Below are 19,082 nucleotides of genomic sequence, written 5' to 3'. Positions count from 1 at the left end.
AAGACCTTAACAACAGAGGGAACTATGTAAGGACATAAAAATGCAACAAGGCTGGGTCAATCATTTTTACAAGCTGATATTAGAACATTTGACAGTATGGGTCAGACCATCAAGTCAAAAGTACTGAAACACATGTACAGTATGCACTACAAAGACGGGATGGCTGATTTGTGCAGATGTGAGAGTCTGCATTTGAAATGATGAGATCCTTGTTATCTGACTTCAGCTGCAGTATTTAGGTCATGGAGTAATTGATGACGGAGAACACATTTCAGAAAGGAGACTTCCGTTTTTTTCTTTGGCCATCATGTCTATCGTTTCTTAAAGCCACGTGGCAACATCCAGGGCTGTACAATGAAGCCAATGCGCAAGTGCCAAAAATTGTAGTTAAATGAATGGCCTTTTGAGGCTTACTCCGCAACAGAGAAATGTCCGATAGAGTGCCCCAGGAATGCTGTTTTCTGTTGGTCAATCCGGAAGCTAATTTCGCCCTAGTTCCCTAGTCAAAAAGCCTATGGCATTTTTCCATTGGATTTTGGATCACTACAGAAAATAAGCTCTGAGACGAACAAACCTTTATGGTACTTACACGTTTTGTTCAGTGAGATAATCTTCACAGACAAACCACTTCCAGGATTTTTTAAGCCTAAATGCAAATGCCAGAAGTAAAAAGCTATTTCTAGGTTAAAATGAACTACACTACAGTTGCGTCATCACAGCTACGAGGCTGAAATGTAAGCCACTTGTTATCAACTGTCTTTTTTAAGACACATGAAAGCTTCAAAGTACATGCATGGGGTATTTACTGATATATTTTATGTTGAAGAACAAAGCATGAAAGTCTCTTAAGCAGTGTTAACTACTTATTTAAGGCTTCTTACCAAAAACCCATAAAAAAGAACAACCCAGTGACTTTGAGACAAGGGACCCCAAGGTGCTGAAATGCTACCAGATTTACGTGTTTTAGGACTCACTACTGGGGTTCTCTATGATCCCCTGTGTTAAAATGATAAATTTTACAGCAGAAATTAACATGATTAGAGCCTGTTTGGTCTCTGTATACATTGTCATATAACACCCAGGCCCAAAATTATATATATTCAAGGGCAGGGCTGCTTGAGTGACAGGCTGGCTGTCAATAGTGTCCTTATATCAGATCTACCCCTCGTTCTTTAACAGTCCCAGCCTGTCATCCAAATATGTTTACTTCTAGCTCCAAAAAGCCAAGATGGCGACAGTCGAAATGCCGAATTTGAGGCTTTAAAACTGCAGGCCAAAAACCAATGGGTGACATCACAGTAGCTATGTCCATTATTTATATAGTCTGTGATAATAACACACGTTGTTTATGTTCTCACAAGTCTTGCTTAGCTAGACCTCTCTCCATAGCATTATCTCTGCTCTTAAAAAAAGTCTCGAATCAACAAATTACCATTCTGCTAGAGCGGGAAAAAATGCTCTGGCTTATTTTTGTTCCAGTCACAATCAGAGACATTGCCCCTGCAAAAAGGGCTCTGGGGGAAACAATGTTATCATAATATATGGAACTGATGGCAAACCCTATGAACATAAGATCCACGTTAATGAGCCACTACTAACCTTTAAAGAGCAACTGCATTAAAATCTAACTGTTAATTTTGACATACAAATGTCTGCAAGGAAGATTAAAAATAAAATAAATGTTTGGGCAGAAAGTTGTCAAAATATTGGTGTGACCCGCCCCCTCTTAAAAAAAATCAAAAAAGAAGCACATCCTGAATGGGTAAAAGTTTAACTGAGGTCAGCTACCCCTTTCTTTCTCCCCTCCAAGTAATCTGGTGTGCATCAGACCTGGTCTAGTCCTCAGCTTCTTCCATGCTTGGGTAATTCTCAAGTGTGTGTAGGAGGTGAACACAGGCTGAAGGGCAGTGTTTCATTACTGTTTAATGAGTGCAGTAATTCATACTCATTCCAGGCACTAAAGTCCCTTGGTCTAGCATAGCCCAGTGGAAACATTAGCTGACTATTAAACTTCCATCTGATTCTCAAGGTCGCATTTAAAAATGTTCACTAACATGCATTTGAAAACTGCTTTGGCAAACTCTGCCAACCTCAGATAAAACAATCAATGATTATGGATAAATATATGTCTATTAAATATAGCCATAAAACAATTATTTAATAATGACTCATTTGGCTAAAGCCCACGACAGCAACTGTTCCCAACCCTCACCACACTCTAAAATCTGATAAGCTGATGTTACTTTACAAAAATCCACAAAGACAGATTACCTGGAAAAATGCAACTAAATATAACTAATAGTCTTAATTTGTTCCCTATATATAATTGTTAAGTTTACAACTAACTTGGTTCGCTGGAACAGCTAACACTTAAAAGGAACAAAGTAATTCACATGTCCTCTTTGAGCAGCAACAACTGCACAAAATGAAGTAAATACAGCTAAATTTCAAGTAAACTAACAGTTAGATATCAAGTAAACATAAATTAAGATTGATATTCATATTTACTTTCCTTTTTCAGAGCAATCAGTTTCCAAGATTATTTTAAGATCAACTTGTCAGATTTTTTAAGTGAACAGGGAGAAAAAAAACAACATTTTAACCATTCCTTTTGTGCAGCGGCTGCAGATAACAGAAGGTGGAAAATGACCAAACACTTGTTAATTTGCAAGTGAGAATTTTATCAATAAATCTTCCACTGGGGCGTGCATTTTCTGAGAGTCATTTGCGCTTTTAAAGTCAATAGTCAGTGTGGAGCCATTTGTTTGGTATTGTTACTCTCTAAAGAGGTGACCAGGAAAAAAACCCCACACACAATGCCTAAATTCCTCACACAGGCTCCCAGACATTTGCTTTATTTTTGTGAGGCGTATAAACTCAGTCCCAATCAGAGACAGGATAGGCCAAGTGGTGTATTGCCTGTTTTATAGCATGTCTTTATCGTAAGAAATATTTGTGCAGTGTGAAGAAAACATTACTCCTAACACCAGCTCTAATCTACCCCCTTCCTTCCAAGCATTGTATCCTGTGAGGGTGTGAGGCTTTTTCAGTGGGCTAATTCATGGTGGAGACAAACACAGGCTGACAGGTCTTTAAAAAGGGGTGGGTGCCGGGCCTCTTTCACATGTCACCGTCCTCTTCAAAACCCTTTTCTCATTGCTCCCCCATAGTAATGTGGACTTCTGTGTCCTTCTCGTCCAGGTCACATTTGATTAAAGATCCATGCTTAAAAGAAAAAGATCAATAGTGTTGACATACAGTGTGTCAGGGTAGGTTACAACCTCACGTCAGAGTCAACTACAGCTGAGCTGTACAACTTGTGAAGGACAATGTCTGCCACTGTGTATCAAGGCTACACAAACACTCCTACAGCATCCTGTTGCATTGTGTGGGATTTGTTATTGTTTGTTGTGGGGGTTTGAGGCATTTCAGTATGTGAACACAGTGCTGTGGACCTAGAGATGGGCAGCAGTGCATTTTTTTCCATGTAAGTAGAAAACAAATGTACCATTTTGGAGCAGAAAAGACAACTGAAAAAGTCACAGATGGTCACAAAAAGCAAGGATTTTTCAAGCTGCCATGTGAATAAGTAACTTAATTTTGGAGGGTTTTTTTCTAAAGGGAGAAGCTACAATGGGAACCTTTCTAAATTAGAGCTTAAGTGTATGACATCTCTGACACATTAATGCTAATAGAGACTGCACTGCGCTTACCACCACACCACAGTAGTGTTGAAAATTGCACTGGAGTAGAAATGTTTGTGTCAGGGTCTGCTTGCTCATCAAGTACATCCATACTGCTCTTGTTCTCTTTTAGATAGATGAGTGTTCAGTGTTAGTGTGAAGGCTAAAAAACCTTCATCTTATCTCTGAAGCTGACAGCCATGAATGAATATTTACTACATAAAACAAAGACAATACAGCACAAGAACAAGTGCTGTATTATAGTTGGCCTAGTATCTGTTTAATTGATTTTAGTAAATTATTTACAGCAGCCACTAAAATCTACCATCAAGCCGAGCAAAGACAGCTTAGAGAAGCTAACAAGGATAAATCAAGGTCCAACCCTCCACATTATTCAATGATAATAAAGACAAATTATATGTTGCTCTCATACAGGTCAGATGTCAAAAACAAATTTGACATCATAAAGCTAAAACTGGCATTTGACTCACTGCAGTTGCATCCGTAGGCTTTCATACCGACTGCTAAAACACCAGTAACATGTCCCACACATCTATGCTAACAGCAGTCAGTGCTCAAGTATAAACCTCACTATGAACCACACAGACACGCACGTGGACATTGTGCATTGATTTTAGATGCATGTTGTTTTCACCACATCTACATATCACTTTCTTTTGACCAAAATCATATAAAACCAAGCTCATTTTTCATTCATTAGGACAGAAATAGATCAGGCACTTGTTTGGTGGCTGTGGTGGTAGTGGGTGGGGGTTTGCAGAGGAGAGAGAATGGGTTCTGTACTAATCACAGACTCCACTGCCCTTCACTTGGTCTAAATGGGCTACTGTACTTTCATTAGGCCAATCTAACATAATGGAAACATAGTTTCCCACATGCCACAGAAACCCCAGAGGGAATTAGACTGTTTTTCTTGAAAATTATTCCCATCATTGTCCAATTTTAGATTAATGTGTGATGCCTGTTTCAACCTTTTTTTTTAAGGGGATCTATTTTATGCCAGTGATTTTCACATGTAGGCTGCAAACACTGGACTGGTATTATGTACAGAACTGCAGAAAATTGTGATTCTGTATGTACAGGTGTAATAGAATACTGGTAAGTGGTAAACATTGCACTGCTATCAAGTAAGATGCATGACAAAATAAGAACAAACAACTTTATAGGAATACTTCACCCACAAAATGACCATTTGTGTTTCAATAAGTCATGCCGTGTTAACTTGAATTCGTGAAGAATACCGCTGCATGCCTTCTTAGAAGATTGTGAATATTTTGATTGATCAGGGACCACATTTCACAACAGCAAAACTATATCAAAACATCCCTTTCCGAACTCTCACACAACTGGTTCAGTATTATCCAACTCTTATTTATCCAGTCGTATGCTCAGTACTTCCTAAATACATGCATTTTCATAAAAGCCATTAGTTAAAACTGAACTGAAAGTGGAACTTATCTATGCTCTCTCCAACACCAGTACTTCCCCAATACTGAGGTTTTCTATCAAAAATGCATGTGTTTGGAAAGCACTTGTGGGCACACAACTGGATAAATGAAACTTGGATTATACCATTGTGTGAGAGTTTTTAAACAGATGTATTGACATAGTTTTGCTGTTGTTATAGTGGTTTCCAATAAAGCAATAAATCGCTATGTTTGATGTTTTCCGGGCTTGTTTTAAGGGCTATACCTGCCCAGCATGCATCTTATCTTATTTATGGTGTCTCGAAGTGGGATTATTTGCTTTGTTTAATATCTGCCCATTCATTGAATAGCAACAGAGTAAACATGGGGCACAGCAAATCATTATTTGTTAGTTTTTCCTATTTAATACATTACTCAAATAGCTAGAATAGTATGTTCCCCAAGTAGCAAATTTACATGGAATTTGCACCAAATCAGTTGTTAAAAAATACAAGTAACACTAGAGAGTGCTACTTGTATTTTGAGTCTGTGTTCACCAAGCTACTTTACATATCAAGGTTTTTTCTTTTATGATATCAGTAATGATGCGACTCTTCATCAATATAGACTCCACAACCCAGCTACACTATAGAAACACATTGATAGAGGAAGCTGATTTGAACTCTTGAGCAATCAACACCACTGCATGTCAGCAATCACCACTTCACAACAACAGAGGAAGTTAAGTAGTCCAACAAAAATTTGTCTCTGAACTGTGTCTACCCGGTGGTCAATAAAAACAGTAAGTAGCTTGGTCAGTGTGGCATTTCAGCAGCATTATCCTGGTCAGTGGGAGCTCATTTCCCCGGCACACCCACTTTTCCCGGCATGTACTCTCACCCTGTTTCTGCAACAGATTAAAACGCTACTCTTGATTTACACTTACCACCCACTCTGAACTGTGAGAACAAGGAGATTTAGGTGCCTAGGTCACTTGGGATTAAAAACAAAACAAAAAAAAAATTCACAGCTGACTACAACACATCTATAGTGACCTCACAGAAAAATGTAACTACGTGTATCCGACAACATGCCAATGCGAAACGCGAAGCCAACTGCTTTGTGATTGACATTACACCGCCCTACATGCTGAACAACTTCGTCTAGACTTCAATCAAAGGCGAATATTGTTAACACCCCTCTTTGCAATGTACTACACACCTCACTCCCACACTGTGAAGTCCATAGAGATTCAACAAAAAGTCTGTAAGACAACATCCAAGTGTATTTCTTCTGCGTCTCAGGTTACATGTCTGGTTTGAAATAGTGTTCCCATAATATGAAGCTAACTTGGATGTAAAAGACAAATATTTTGAGTACATTAATGCAGTAATACCCCATTTATTGCTGACAGCTCTAGGCTAGAGCTAAATCAATCCATGTAATATCTGATATTCCAACACTGTTTTTAAGCCCTAAATAGAAGTGGCTACTTGTTTTGCTATGATCCTTTTTCGCAATCCAAGTAGAGGCAAAAAAAATAACACTCATATTGACCTATCAAGTTTGTCAGCAGTGAGCAGTAATCTGTGGCTCTTCCCTTATGTGACAGAGCAGCAGTCCCTCATTAATACTAAACAGAAACAAAACATGCAATCTTTTTGGTATTATTTGCAACAGCTTTAATTAAAGAGGGGAAATGTGTTTAGCTTTACTGAAAATGAAGAGAGCATCAGCAACTAAAGCAGGAGAATTTAATAGTAGAGGGGGTAATGTGGACATTAGGGGTGCAGCAGGGATGGCAGGGGAATACAGAATAATTTGGCTGAATACCAGCAGGGATACAGTTGTGCAAAATCCTGTTCAAGCCATTACTGCAATATATCTGCATCAAGTACTGGGGCTGCTCAGCAAGCCAAATCAGGGAACTCTGAGTCAGGGGACATGTCTTTCTTTCCCTGGGTTTGGGTGTCTGATGTTATCTCGCATACAATGACGCCAGAGGGTGGGTGCTGCTGAAACCTCGAAAACTTAAACTACAGTTCTGATAAAATAGTAAAAACTCTGTAAAATCTAACAGTTTCACATCTGATTCTTTTTGTCTGCTTCAAGTGATTGTGAGTATTCCCCATTGAAGTAAAGGAATATTAAAACTGTACCCTGAGTACTACAAGAGGCAGTTTTGGACTGTCATTCATCTGTAAGACCATCATTGTAAATAATGCATGCAGTAAACATTTCCTACTCACTTGTGGTTATGCAGCTTTAATCTGGGATAGTAACACTTTCTGTCTTTCTACCGATAGATTTAGTTGTATGTCATAGATTACAAATGTTTGTTGATTAGATATAAAAGACACAGGTGGTAAGAGTAGATAGAGGTTTTATAGGAGGGATGTATGTGAATGTAAGGGTGTGGTCACACATGAGCAATAATATTTGCCTCCAGTTCCAGCTCCTCTACATCAAAGAGTAGCTTGGAAGTCAAGAGTGGTCACTCTACAGCAAAATCTAGGGACCAAAATGTCCCCAGAAGTACACTGCACACACAAAAAAAGACTGCTGACTTGAAGCAATCTCAGTCAACTGAGGATCTCTGATGGTTCTAATCTCAGAGTTTCAAGGGGAATCCCCATTCTTATTACAGCAAAATGTATCTAGCGGACTGTAAAAGGAATTGATTTTATTATTTGTAGTAGGCCTGCAAGACTTTATTTTGTGTTTTTAATATTAATAATTAATATAATTTAAAAAATGACTTGGATTCTGTGTATCAGTACAATATTGTCATGCAAAAATATTGCAATACTATATTGATTCACTGTCTTCCCCTACCCCTAATCTTCGCATCACATGTATTCCAACTTTGATAAAATTTGATCTGCGAAGTTGCCACCTAAACCAATAGTAAAGTGGTAAGTGTGGAGGAGACACTGACTGTTGCAGTAAGTCAGAAAAAAGGCAAAGAAAGCAAGAAAACAGAAAATACACCAAAAACATCACATCTATTAGCAAGGTAGCTTTCCGTATATGTCACAACAGGCGCTGCCTAAATTATCAACTCGGCAAGTCACTCATCTGTATTTGCCTGTAATGTGTGAGCTTACCCTGGTACTGAGGAATCCAAGCTGCGGGTGTGCCAATACTATCGATAGAAAGAGAGATGCCGTACATTAACTATAGTATAATGGATGTCACAGCTCCTTGTGTACCAGCAAGTAAGACAACACCACTGATAGTTTACTTGCTACAGTCTGCACCTCCCAGTATTTGAACGGTGGGTGTCAATAATCTTCCACTTGGGTGGTAGGAGGCCTGTCAGTGTATACAACTGACTGTGTGCTCATCCCAAACATCATAACCACCTGACAGCTGAATGAGTGAAACAAATAAGAGTGAGTCTTGAAAAGCAGCCAGCCACACCTGTTTCCCATAACCCCGGCGCTCCCCTCCTGGGGGGATTCAACTGCTGACTGTGCACATCCTGCATGTATACCTCTTTAACATGGACTGTGGAGCCACAGTGTATCTGAGTGACCCTAACCTCACGGAAAAACCCTGATTCCTGCAAACAGCAGGCAAAAAACGGTTTAAAAGGTTTCCCTGTGTTCATTCACAGTAGGTAATTAACCATGGAAATATCTGGAAGCCATTTTTACAGTGCAGTTTCCTATGAGTCAGTGATTAAAACAGTCAATTCCTGTCTATCCAAGATTTATTCTGTAGACAAGACAAAGCAGCTAACACTCAGTGAAAAAAACATACCTAATAACAGAATTTTCTATGTATTTTTGCATGTTACTCCTTTTCCTCCCAATTTTGAATGGCTAATTACCCATGCACTGTGCTCCTAATGACGGGTAACTCCCAGTGTTGGCCTGGGAGGAAGCAAACACAAAATAATGAATGCCACCAGAAGTACTATGGTTGGCTCAAGAAACAGACTATTGGGTTAAAAGTTGAGGCTGGCGCGATTCTATATTGGTGTCCTCATCATTAAATCACATGGAAAAACCCAATTCAACAAAGTCTGACTGTCAATGCTTTCCAACTCCCCATCCCTGTATGTGGCATTCAGCTCCAAGCCCATTCATTCCTAAAGAAGATGCCTATCTTTAAAAGGTGGGTCATAAATATTAAGTTTCATTGGAAAAAAAGGTTTTTTCCTAAAACAGTTGGGCACTGTAGTTTTAGCAGCTCCATCAGGGCTTAATGTGCAGTGCAATTGTTGATGGCTATAACCTCAAATTTAATAAGTATTTATTCTGCATTGTGTATGTGGGACTGACTCAAAATAACTTACAGAGGCCATGTTCATGGTAATGTAGGTAAATGTCACCACGTGCAGTGGTGTGGCTTGTGTTCTTATTTATTTATTTATTTGGAGAACAGCAAAAATAAAAGCCATGTCAGGCTTGACCTTTAATTCATTGTTGGTTTATCTTTTCAAGGGATTTATTGACACTAAGAAAATATCACCAGCCTCATCCCTCTTGGCATAAGATTTAAAATGCCTGGGTAGTTTAAGGGCCCTGACATACTAAGCAGCTGGACGGTCAGCTGTCGGTCAATATCAGGCCGTTGTTGAGCGTCTGATGCCCTAGATTTTGTGTTTTGTCTCACACCAATGGCACTAGTCAGCCCTGGTCAGCTATTTTTCAGTTGGTGTTAAAGCTGGCGGCGCTCATTGGCAGGTGAAATCAGTCTGATAGGCAGTTCAGCTTTGTGCATGGTAAGATAAACAGAAGTGAGGAATGAATGAATGAATGAATGAATGAATGAATGAATGAATGAATGAATGAATGAATGAATGAATGAATGACGACTATAGAGTACCACCGTGATAGTTGGTCATTGGCTGTGGTCTTTACAACGTGAGGTGATACGAGGCAACGGGAGGCGACAAAACAGTTGGCCTTTGTCATCAATAGTTTTTTGATGTCTGTTTGGTGTGACTACGCATTAAAATCCTTGTCCAGAGATGTCTGTAAAACTGTTGACACTACGAATGCAAAGAGGTCAGCCAAAAGAGTTGAGGGAATCCCTTCCACCTCAGCCCCTCCACATTCGGCGGTCGGTGCTTACAGAATGGACGAATTACAGCACACAATTCAGTGGGCCACTTCACAATGAATGCACCCAAAGAAAATACTACAGTACACGATTCACTTAAATATTTAATAAGGTGCAAAAAAAGCAATGTTTCTTGGCACTGCACCTTCATCAGAGTCAAACAGTAATGGTACAAATTGAATAATTTCAATAACTCCTAAAGTTCTTCGTATCAAAGAGGTTATTTAAATTTTTCTTTATCAGTATTTTCTTTGGGTGAAGTCCTTGTGAAGTGGCTCATTGAACAGATTATAAGCCTGGCTGGTTATTGGGGCTGATATTTGGCTTTTTGCCAATTATCTGTGTCGTATTTTATTTTAATGATCATCGATAAAATTAATTAATTGAAACGTTTAAAGAAAGTGTCAGAATGTGAGAAACTTTTACTTTGTGAAACCTCAAGGAGTTATTTTTATTTATTCATTTTTTATTAAATTTTTTTCTGGACTTTTTAAAAAGTTTCTAGGAACTGTATATGATCTTGAATGTTTCAGTTTTGATTAAACATTTACATTTAAACAAAATTTTGTGTTGGAGTTAGTTATATTCCAAATTCTAAATATTTTTATCGGAAATGCACATCAGTTCCAAATATTGGTTATCTGTCTCATTATCTATTAATGATCAGCATCGGCCCTAAAAGACCCCCAAGTCAGTTGAACCCTATTTTAAAACCATGAAGACTTAATATTCGTAAAACCTTCATGTCACTTGAGGGTAGCTCAACACAGAAGCAAACGAGAGTAACTGCTGTGAAAGTAACTTTCATTGGAATGAATGGGAATCTGTGCCATCTCCAGATCCCCTGTTATAACAAATAATATACAAAACCTTTAGTCAGGGTAATTGAGGTTAGAATGTTTTAGTGCAGGCAGTCCTTTGTGGACTTGTGAAAGCAATAGGTTGAAAGTAATCAACAATTTGACTGCAGATCACACTGGTGTCTTTTCATTCGTCCTGGTTACAGAGGAGTCTGGGGATAAGCTAAAACTGGGTGTTACAGCTCTGAAGTAACTGATGGACCACCAGGGAGGAGCCTACCATACAAAGCCTCCGACAGTCAGTCACATCTGTCGAGGAAGAGGAAGCAAAGGGTGGAGTCAACAGAAGCTGGTGACCACAGCCTGCTCCCCGATCCCCACACGCACACTGCCTCCATGTCCCACAATAAAGCAGCACACTCATCTGCTGATGGCCCTCCTTCAAAAAGAAAACACTGCATGCATTTAATGTGATTAGGAGTTTTCAGTCTGCTGCTTCACAGCTGAGATTTAAGATCAAATGAGAGGATCAGATGAATGCCACAGCTGCCACCCACAGATGTGAATCCAAATGCTAAAACTTACTTAAAAAGCCCTTTCTTGCATATAATTCTAAAAGCAAATAACCAGTGTGGATAATTAACACCAGACATGAGCGAAATGGCATCTGCAGGCATATTTAGTCAGTGGACCACAAGTTGGTCGACTTCACAAAGTCAAGCTTAAGCTTAAACAAATCATTGTTTAAAGAATCAGGACTGGTAAAAAAAAGTAAAAGTGAACTGAGTAAAATTCATTGTTAAAGACAATTTTTCTGATGCCATAAAACATTGTAATTTCCCAGAGAAGCCTGGAAGGTTGCCACACACCTAAATCTCTACATCTTTAAAACAATTGCAATGCTGAGACTGACAGTGAGTACGTTTACATGCACAAAATAATTTGTTTTTTGCCCTTATTCTAAAAAAAGCAATACTCCTACTAAGCTGTTTACATGGCAAATTAATATTCCATTAACACACCCGTTTACACGTCAAAACATGAAGAAGTACAACAGCCATGGGCTTTTTGAAGAGGGAGACGCTAACTTCTGGGTTGGCCTAAATAAAAACGTCATCCCTGGGGCATTATTGTCATATTTGGAATAGGGGAATACTGGTGTGCATGTAACTGTAGCCAATGACATTAAGTTAGTCAATGACCTCCCACACACAAAAAGTCCCCAAAAAAGTGTTTTGACCTGATCTGCCCTCTGTGCTGCTGCTACAAAGCTGTATCTTTTAAAGTAATGACAAACCTACTTTCTTGGGTACATCTTGCTGTCAATTAATAACCAGTGAAGCACATTAATTCCTAACAGGAACCAATCTGCTCAGTCAGTGCCCTGCTTTTTAAAATCTATTTCTGTTTTGAGTCTGTAATTTTGGCGGCTCCATTACAACATTATTTATTTAGATTATGAATCATGCGGCCCAAGAGAAGAAACCACAAAACTACGGTCTTCAATTACAGACCTCACAGCCCGTAGCCACGCCTTGAACGAATCCCCTCCTCACAAAGCTGTGTACACTACAGGGAATCTGAAAATGACACAGTCAAGGAAGCGTTTTGACACAAAGTCCCCCTGCACACTTGTGGTCTGCTAAAGACACAACAGCAGGCTAGGCCACATGGGCTCCAACCATATGTTGTTGAGAGTCAAAAAGCTGCACACATTTCTGTTCCAAACACGACACCAAAAGTAACCTTCACTGGCTCATTTGTACCCTGTGTTAATAATCAGCTAGTTTGGCTGATGAGGTGCACACACATGGCACTTGCAGCACACATTTGGAGGCTAATCAGCTTAGTTTGCAACAGTGCATTGTTTATAAGTTCCCTGTGTTGATTTATGACCCGATGTTTTGTGGGTACAGACAGAAAAAGAATGGTATGAACAGGACTCTGTAAAAGTATGTGCTGCAAGTGCGTGTGTACGCATGACAGAGATGACAATAGTGCCAGCCACAGAAACACACATACTGGAGCATGACCGATGAGTCTGCAAGGCCAATATATGAGCCACTATAATCTTATCATAGATTTATCCGTTTGTGGTGTGATATGCAACAAGAAACTGCAGTATGGAAATGCCAAATATATGTTTGAGGTCATTTAGAAACACTGTCTCCTTTAGAGTTTGTCCACAAATGAGCACTTGGAAGTGTATTTAAAGGTACACTATGCAGGATTGTAGGTTACTGTTTGTAAACATGCTCACCAGCGAAAGTGGAAGTTTAAACCAACCCCAGATTCACTCTTGTTTGATGTTTCACCTCACAATACCAAAAAAAAGCTGTTTTTTTGGCGTTGTGTCTCTTGGATACTAGCTTCTTATGGTCTGACACCTGGTTGCTACCTTATTTTTATAGTCTAAATCTCACTTGAGTGCTGTGGGGTTTCATGCCCATAAACGTCCCCAACATAGAAAAAAATACAATACAGGAGGAGAGCAAAGTTTGCATAAAAATACATCGCCACACACTTTGGGTCATAGGTGATGACTGAGAGGGATTACATTTACGTGAGTCTATATATTGCTTTTTTTAAGGAAAATCCTGGATAGTATATCTTTCAATGCACGGCTGAGAACATGGTCACAATTCATATAAAACCTATTTTTAGTGACGCTTATCCAAAATGCGTCATTATATGTGTCTTAGTAAAAATATTAAATAAATATTTGCCCATGTATCATTATCAAAAATCTTGTAAAATATCAATACCTAGGCCAGTGCTTCCCAAGTGTTCCAGCCACAGGGTCCAAATTTCTCCATAGTCATTAGTTTAAAGTCCACGAAATTGACAAATTACAGCATATTTCATTTATTTGAGAAAATGTCAACAACACGTGGGCTTAGAACACATTACACAATGCAGTGCAGTTAGCTAAAAAAATGTAAATAAATAGCACTGGAACCAACAAAGTATATTATTATTGAATATTATTGCTTCAAGTTCAGTGGCAAAAATACTGCAAAGGAAGAGCATGTTAAAAGGCCAAACATTACCAAGAACAGGGCAGTAAAATACTAGGGAAAAAACTCTCATCCTATGGCAGAAAACTGCACTTCAAAATAAAAGCTCTGAGCTGGAAATTCACTGTAGGTCTATTTTAAAATAAAGTATATTTCTTTCGAAACTTGACATGTTGGCAATTCACTTGAAACCACTGGTCTTGGCTATATCAGCCTAAGAAATCGAGTGCAGCTCTGGCTATACCAAAAGAGAATTGCAAAGATTAGATTTCAGTCTAATCAGCTGATCAACATAACATTATTTGGCAACAATTTTAATGATCAAATATTTGTTTTTGAGTAGTTTTTAGGGGAAAAATGTCAAGTAATTCACTATAGTCTTGTTTCTTAAATGGGAATATTAGTTAATTTCCTTAATCTTACACAGTTATTGACTAATTTTGTTTTTTAGATAATTTCTAATATTTTATATACCAAGAGAGTATCAAGTATTTGAGAAAATAATCTGCAAATTAATCAGTCAAAAATAATCATTAGTTGCATCCCCATACCTAAGGTATTACCTTTAAAAGTAATATCTGTGACTGTTATACTTGGTTACTTATTACAGTCAGCAATGGTGGAAAGGTTTTACTGTCCTTTTTCAGAAACTGCTACCATGGAACATCTGCAATGCTTTTATTGCCCTTGCATTCAGTAAAAAAAAACAAATGGTGCATTCCTGGGTACTATTTACCTTAGTATCCATCAATGTTTGTCTCTTCTTTTGTCATAGTAGGCATGTCATGTATTGTAATCCCAGCTCAGGAATGGGATACAGCAAAGCTCTCCAGCTGCACTGCTCGGGACAGTTTAGAGACTGGAAGGTGCTCTGGCTGGCATGCAGCCCAACTGCAGGTCAATACTTCCAGAGACTCTGCGACTGCAGTGCCTCTCTTGAAATATGTCTTCATTTCCCCTGCCACCCCTCACGCCCCAAAGCAGAGAAGTCTGCTTCTCCTCTCCTGTATCACATAACGTTTATCCCCCCCATCTGTGTCCAACAACCACTTGGCAAACTTTTCACAAAGGAGCTCCTCTTTGCTGAGTGACACCCACAATACTCTGTTTTTGTACACCATGAATCAATGCTGTCCCTCAATGAGTTTCAATCTGAGTGAAAGAAAAACCAGCCGGCACTTCCCTCTTAGTAATGTCAGTTTAGTCATGACCAGTGGTGGAATGTGACTAAGTACATTTACTCAAATATTGTAATAAAGTATGAACTTAATGTACTTGCTCTTTACTTGAGATTTTCTTTTTTATGCAACTGTATACTTTCCTCCACTGCATTTCAGAGAGATGTATTGTACTTTTTACTTCACTGCATCAATCTGACAGCTTTAGTTACTTTAATATTAGGAATTTGAAAAAAAAAAACATAAGAAGAGTTTATGAAATATGATGTTTTGTCATAAGTTAAATTAGTAAACCGTTTAAACATACAGCTGCGACAATAGTTAATTAATCAATCAGTCAATCCACAGAAAAGTGACCACTATGAAAAACACAGATTTTATTTAGAATTTTGGGTGTTATTTTCCCCTTTTTTAAATTGTGAGTATTTTTGATGTTTTTTTCCCTCTTTTTTCAAAATCGTTTGAGTTTGGGGGTGTGTTTTTTCATTTTTGAAGTTATTGCGTTTTGTGAGTGCTTGTTTTTCTTTTCTTTTTTTCTATAATTCTGAGGTATCTTTGAATGTGGTTTTTGTTTGGTTTTTGTTGTTCTTATATTTTTCTGCATTTGGTACTTTAAGCACATATTCTTCATTATACTAATTACATTTACTTGAGAGGCATTTACTTGTAACAGCGTCTGGTATTAGTAGCGTACTTTTACTTAAGTGAGGGATCTGAATACTTCTTCAGCCGCTGGTCATGACTTTGTCACACACTGGGAGTAACGTTAGCTACAAAATGTGCATGTAATTACCAAAAAAATCAGTTATCTTCTGTCCCGAGTGGAGGGATTTGGTATGAAAGTCTAATTGAGCTAGCTTGTGTGAAATAAACAGTTGCTCAGTGGGGTAACTTGTCATTTAACTACTGTGTGAAACGTTTACGAAGTTGTATTCAAATATGAAAGCGAGGTTTAGCTAACCGTGAACTGACGTCAGGAGCTAACTTACTTTCCTACCGACGTAATTTTGGGATAACTGTGTCCACAGACATGAACCGTTAGCTTAAATGAAGCTAGCTGGCTTTGAACGGAGCAACACAATGAGGAGCAGCCGGTTTTGGCGTTATGAATCGGTGACTCCACTGCAACTTATCAGTGGCCTCTAAAGTAGCAAATGACAAAGGAATAGTTAACTCACAGGTAAGTCCGTAAAAGGTGATAAATGTTGTTAAAAGTCGCAGTCCGTTAGTCCTCCTGAGCGGTGATCTTTTCTCCATGATTCCCGTCTGTTTGTGCGCTCCGGCACTCTCTGGTCCGTCCTCCTCCTCGCTCGTCCCTGCTCTCTCTGGCTGCTGCTGGCTCGAGCTCCTGGGGAGCTGCTCTCTCCATAGCGACCGATCCGCGTGGGCTGTACCACTTCTGCAGGACAACAAACAGACACACACGAAGCCTACGCACACACACACACACACACACACACACGGTCCCAATCATGCCCATTTGATTTCAATTGTTCTATTTGAACACAGGACACCTCTGAGATGTAATAGAGTTGTATCAGAATTTGTTGTGGTAACTTGGTGGCATTGCAGCAGTCGTATTGCTGCATAAAGCACTACAGAAACTGTTCAGATCTCCTCTGATCCAAAAGTGTGAAAAAAAACCAAAAAAAACATGAAAACTGGCTGTTACCATAGTATGTTAGTAGACTGGAACTGAGCTAGTAGGCTGTGGATTAGCACTAGTGCAAAGTCACTAAGTGCATTTACCTAAGTGCTGTACTTAAATACACATTTGAGGTGCTTGTACTTGGCTTGAGTCTTTTCCTTTCATGGCACTTTCTGCTTCTACACCACTAGAATACATTTAAGAGGAAAATATTGTACTTTTTACACAACTTTGTTTATCTGGCATCTTTCACTTTGCAAATCCAGATTATTAAAACAAATAATCTGGCTAATAAATTATGATATATAAATTAAACTGCCTCATAGTTTATAAAGTAGTTAAAAATAGCAACACCTTTGTCAGCTGCAACATAAAAGTGACAAATGGGTCAAACCAGTCACATAATATGTATAATTCTGAAATAAGGCCATTCTGCATAATGAGTATGTTTACTTTGGATACTTTTAAGTGCATTCTGATGCTTATATGTTTGTACTTTTTGAATACTTGAAACAGAGCATTTCTACACTGTGGTGTTGCTACTTTTACTTAAGTACCTCTTCCTCTGCTCTGTATTAGTAGTACAGTGAAGTAAAAATCTGCATTGAAACATTAACTGGAAGGAATACTTCACCCTATAAACTGGCCATTTTTATATCAATTAGTCACACCATGTTACTTTGACACATCAGTATTAACTGACTGATTTATTGATTGATTAGGTCCATGTTCAACAACAGCAGAATTTTTTTTTTTCACTAAAACTGAGAGGGGTTTTTTTGTAAAAATACATGTGTTTGTGAATCACTGAGCATATGACTGGATACATGAGACTTTGCTTATACTACACGAGTTGTGTGAGAGTTTGTAAATGGATGTTTTGATGTAGTTTTGCAGTTGTTGAACGTGGTCCCCATTCAATCAGTGAATCAATATGTTGGCCATTTTCCGTGAAGGCATGTGAGGAAAACATTTTCTTAATGAATTTAAGGTAACAGGGTATGACTTATTGACATACAACTGGCCATTCTGTAAGTCTTCAAGTAACAGTTTTAATGCAGAATGCATGATAGTAAAACATGCAATCCAGTATGTCTCTAAAGTGTAGTGTTGTGGTATAAAGTTGCATGACATGGGCAGACAAGTAAAGTACACATAATTGTACTTAGCTACCACCACTAGTAGCCTAGCAGTAGTTCTATCAGTGGTAGTAGTCATCAGAGTAACTGTAGTAGGCCATATTACTGTCTGTTGTAGTTGCAGAAGGGCAGTAGCAGAGGGAGTCACAAAAATTCTGTTAACAAAGATTGCTAAAAAATCTTAACATTGGTCATTAGATTGTCATTCATGAGACTTTGTAAAAACATCAGAGAGGGCTGTAGTTGTTGAATTGGACCCAGACTAGATAACCAGCTGGACAAAGTGAGCAGCTGCCCTGAGGCCCCTAAACCAAAGGGGGCCCGAAGGCCCCAGGTTCACCACGTGGCTATATGTTGTTGTTTTTTTTTAAAGATTATTTTTTGGCATTTTTGCCTTTATTAGATAGGACAGATCAGCATTGTGAAAGGGGGAGAGAAAGGGGATGACATGCAGCAAAAGGCTGCAAGCTGGACTTGAACCTGCAACTGTTGTGGCTGCTGCAGCATGGCAGTGCCATTATACATGGGGTGCCTGCTTAATCCACTAAGCCACCAGATGCCCTGGCAACAGGTTTTGGGTGACTTGATTAATCAAACATTTGTTTAGTAATATGGTTGCAACACTAAAGCACAACATAGACTGCCATGATAAGGACCCTAAAGTCACACCGGCTTTGTTACATCATTTTACGGCCATCCTTGAAGAGGGGCCCTAAAATTTAGTTTTACGATCTTTATAATGTCAGTTTATATTTCACTTAAACCATGCATTTTCTTAAGAGAATTTGCTTAATCAATTTTCCAAAACAATATTGATTTCTAACTAATACAGAGTTTAGAGAAAATGAGAAAAACAGGGTTGGGAGGGCCTGTAGGAGCCCCATAGAGAGTTAATCTGACCCTAGCTAGAACATGAGTGGATAACTGCTGAACATTTACATGCAGCAATTATAAAATAGTGATCTTTATGCATGTTTTCATCCTTCAAAGAATATTTCACTCACAAAATTACGATTTGTATATCATCAAGTCATGTTGTGTTACCTTGAATTTTTGATGAAAACATAATTTTTTTTGCATTCCTCCATGGAACACCATATTGAAACATCTGTTCACC

General features: G+C 38.6%; 1 protein-coding gene across 2 annotated transcripts in view; it reads right to left on the bottom strand.

Moving 5' to 3' along the window:
* The window catches only part of nectin3a (nectin cell adhesion molecule 3a), a 46,903-nt gene extending 30,325 nt beyond the window's left edge, over positions 1 to 16,578 (bottom strand). The window contains exon 1 of one of the 2 annotated variants that reach the window (XM_042486055.2): positions 16,357 to 16,578. In XM_042486055.2, coding sequence (XP_042341989.1) covers positions 16,357 to 16,435 — 79 coding nt within the window. In that variant the 5' untranslated portion in view covers positions 16,436 to 16,578. The remainder of the gene's footprint in view (positions 1 to 16,356) is intronic. The other variant, XM_042486054.2, reaches the window with a different exon arrangement.
* Between the last annotated feature and the right edge of the window lie 2,504 nt (positions 16,579 to 19,082).

This window comes from Plectropomus leopardus, chromosome 6 (assembly GCF_026936395.1).
Source record: "Plectropomus leopardus strain MGB_pleo_1.0 chromosome 6, ASM2693639v1, whole genome shotgun sequence".
NCBI classification, from domain to species: Eukaryota; Metazoa; Chordata; class Actinopteri; order Perciformes; family Serranidae; genus Plectropomus; species Plectropomus leopardus.
The sequence above is the reverse complement of the archived record's forward strand: the minus strand, read 5'-3'. Positions and strand labels throughout refer to the sequence as shown.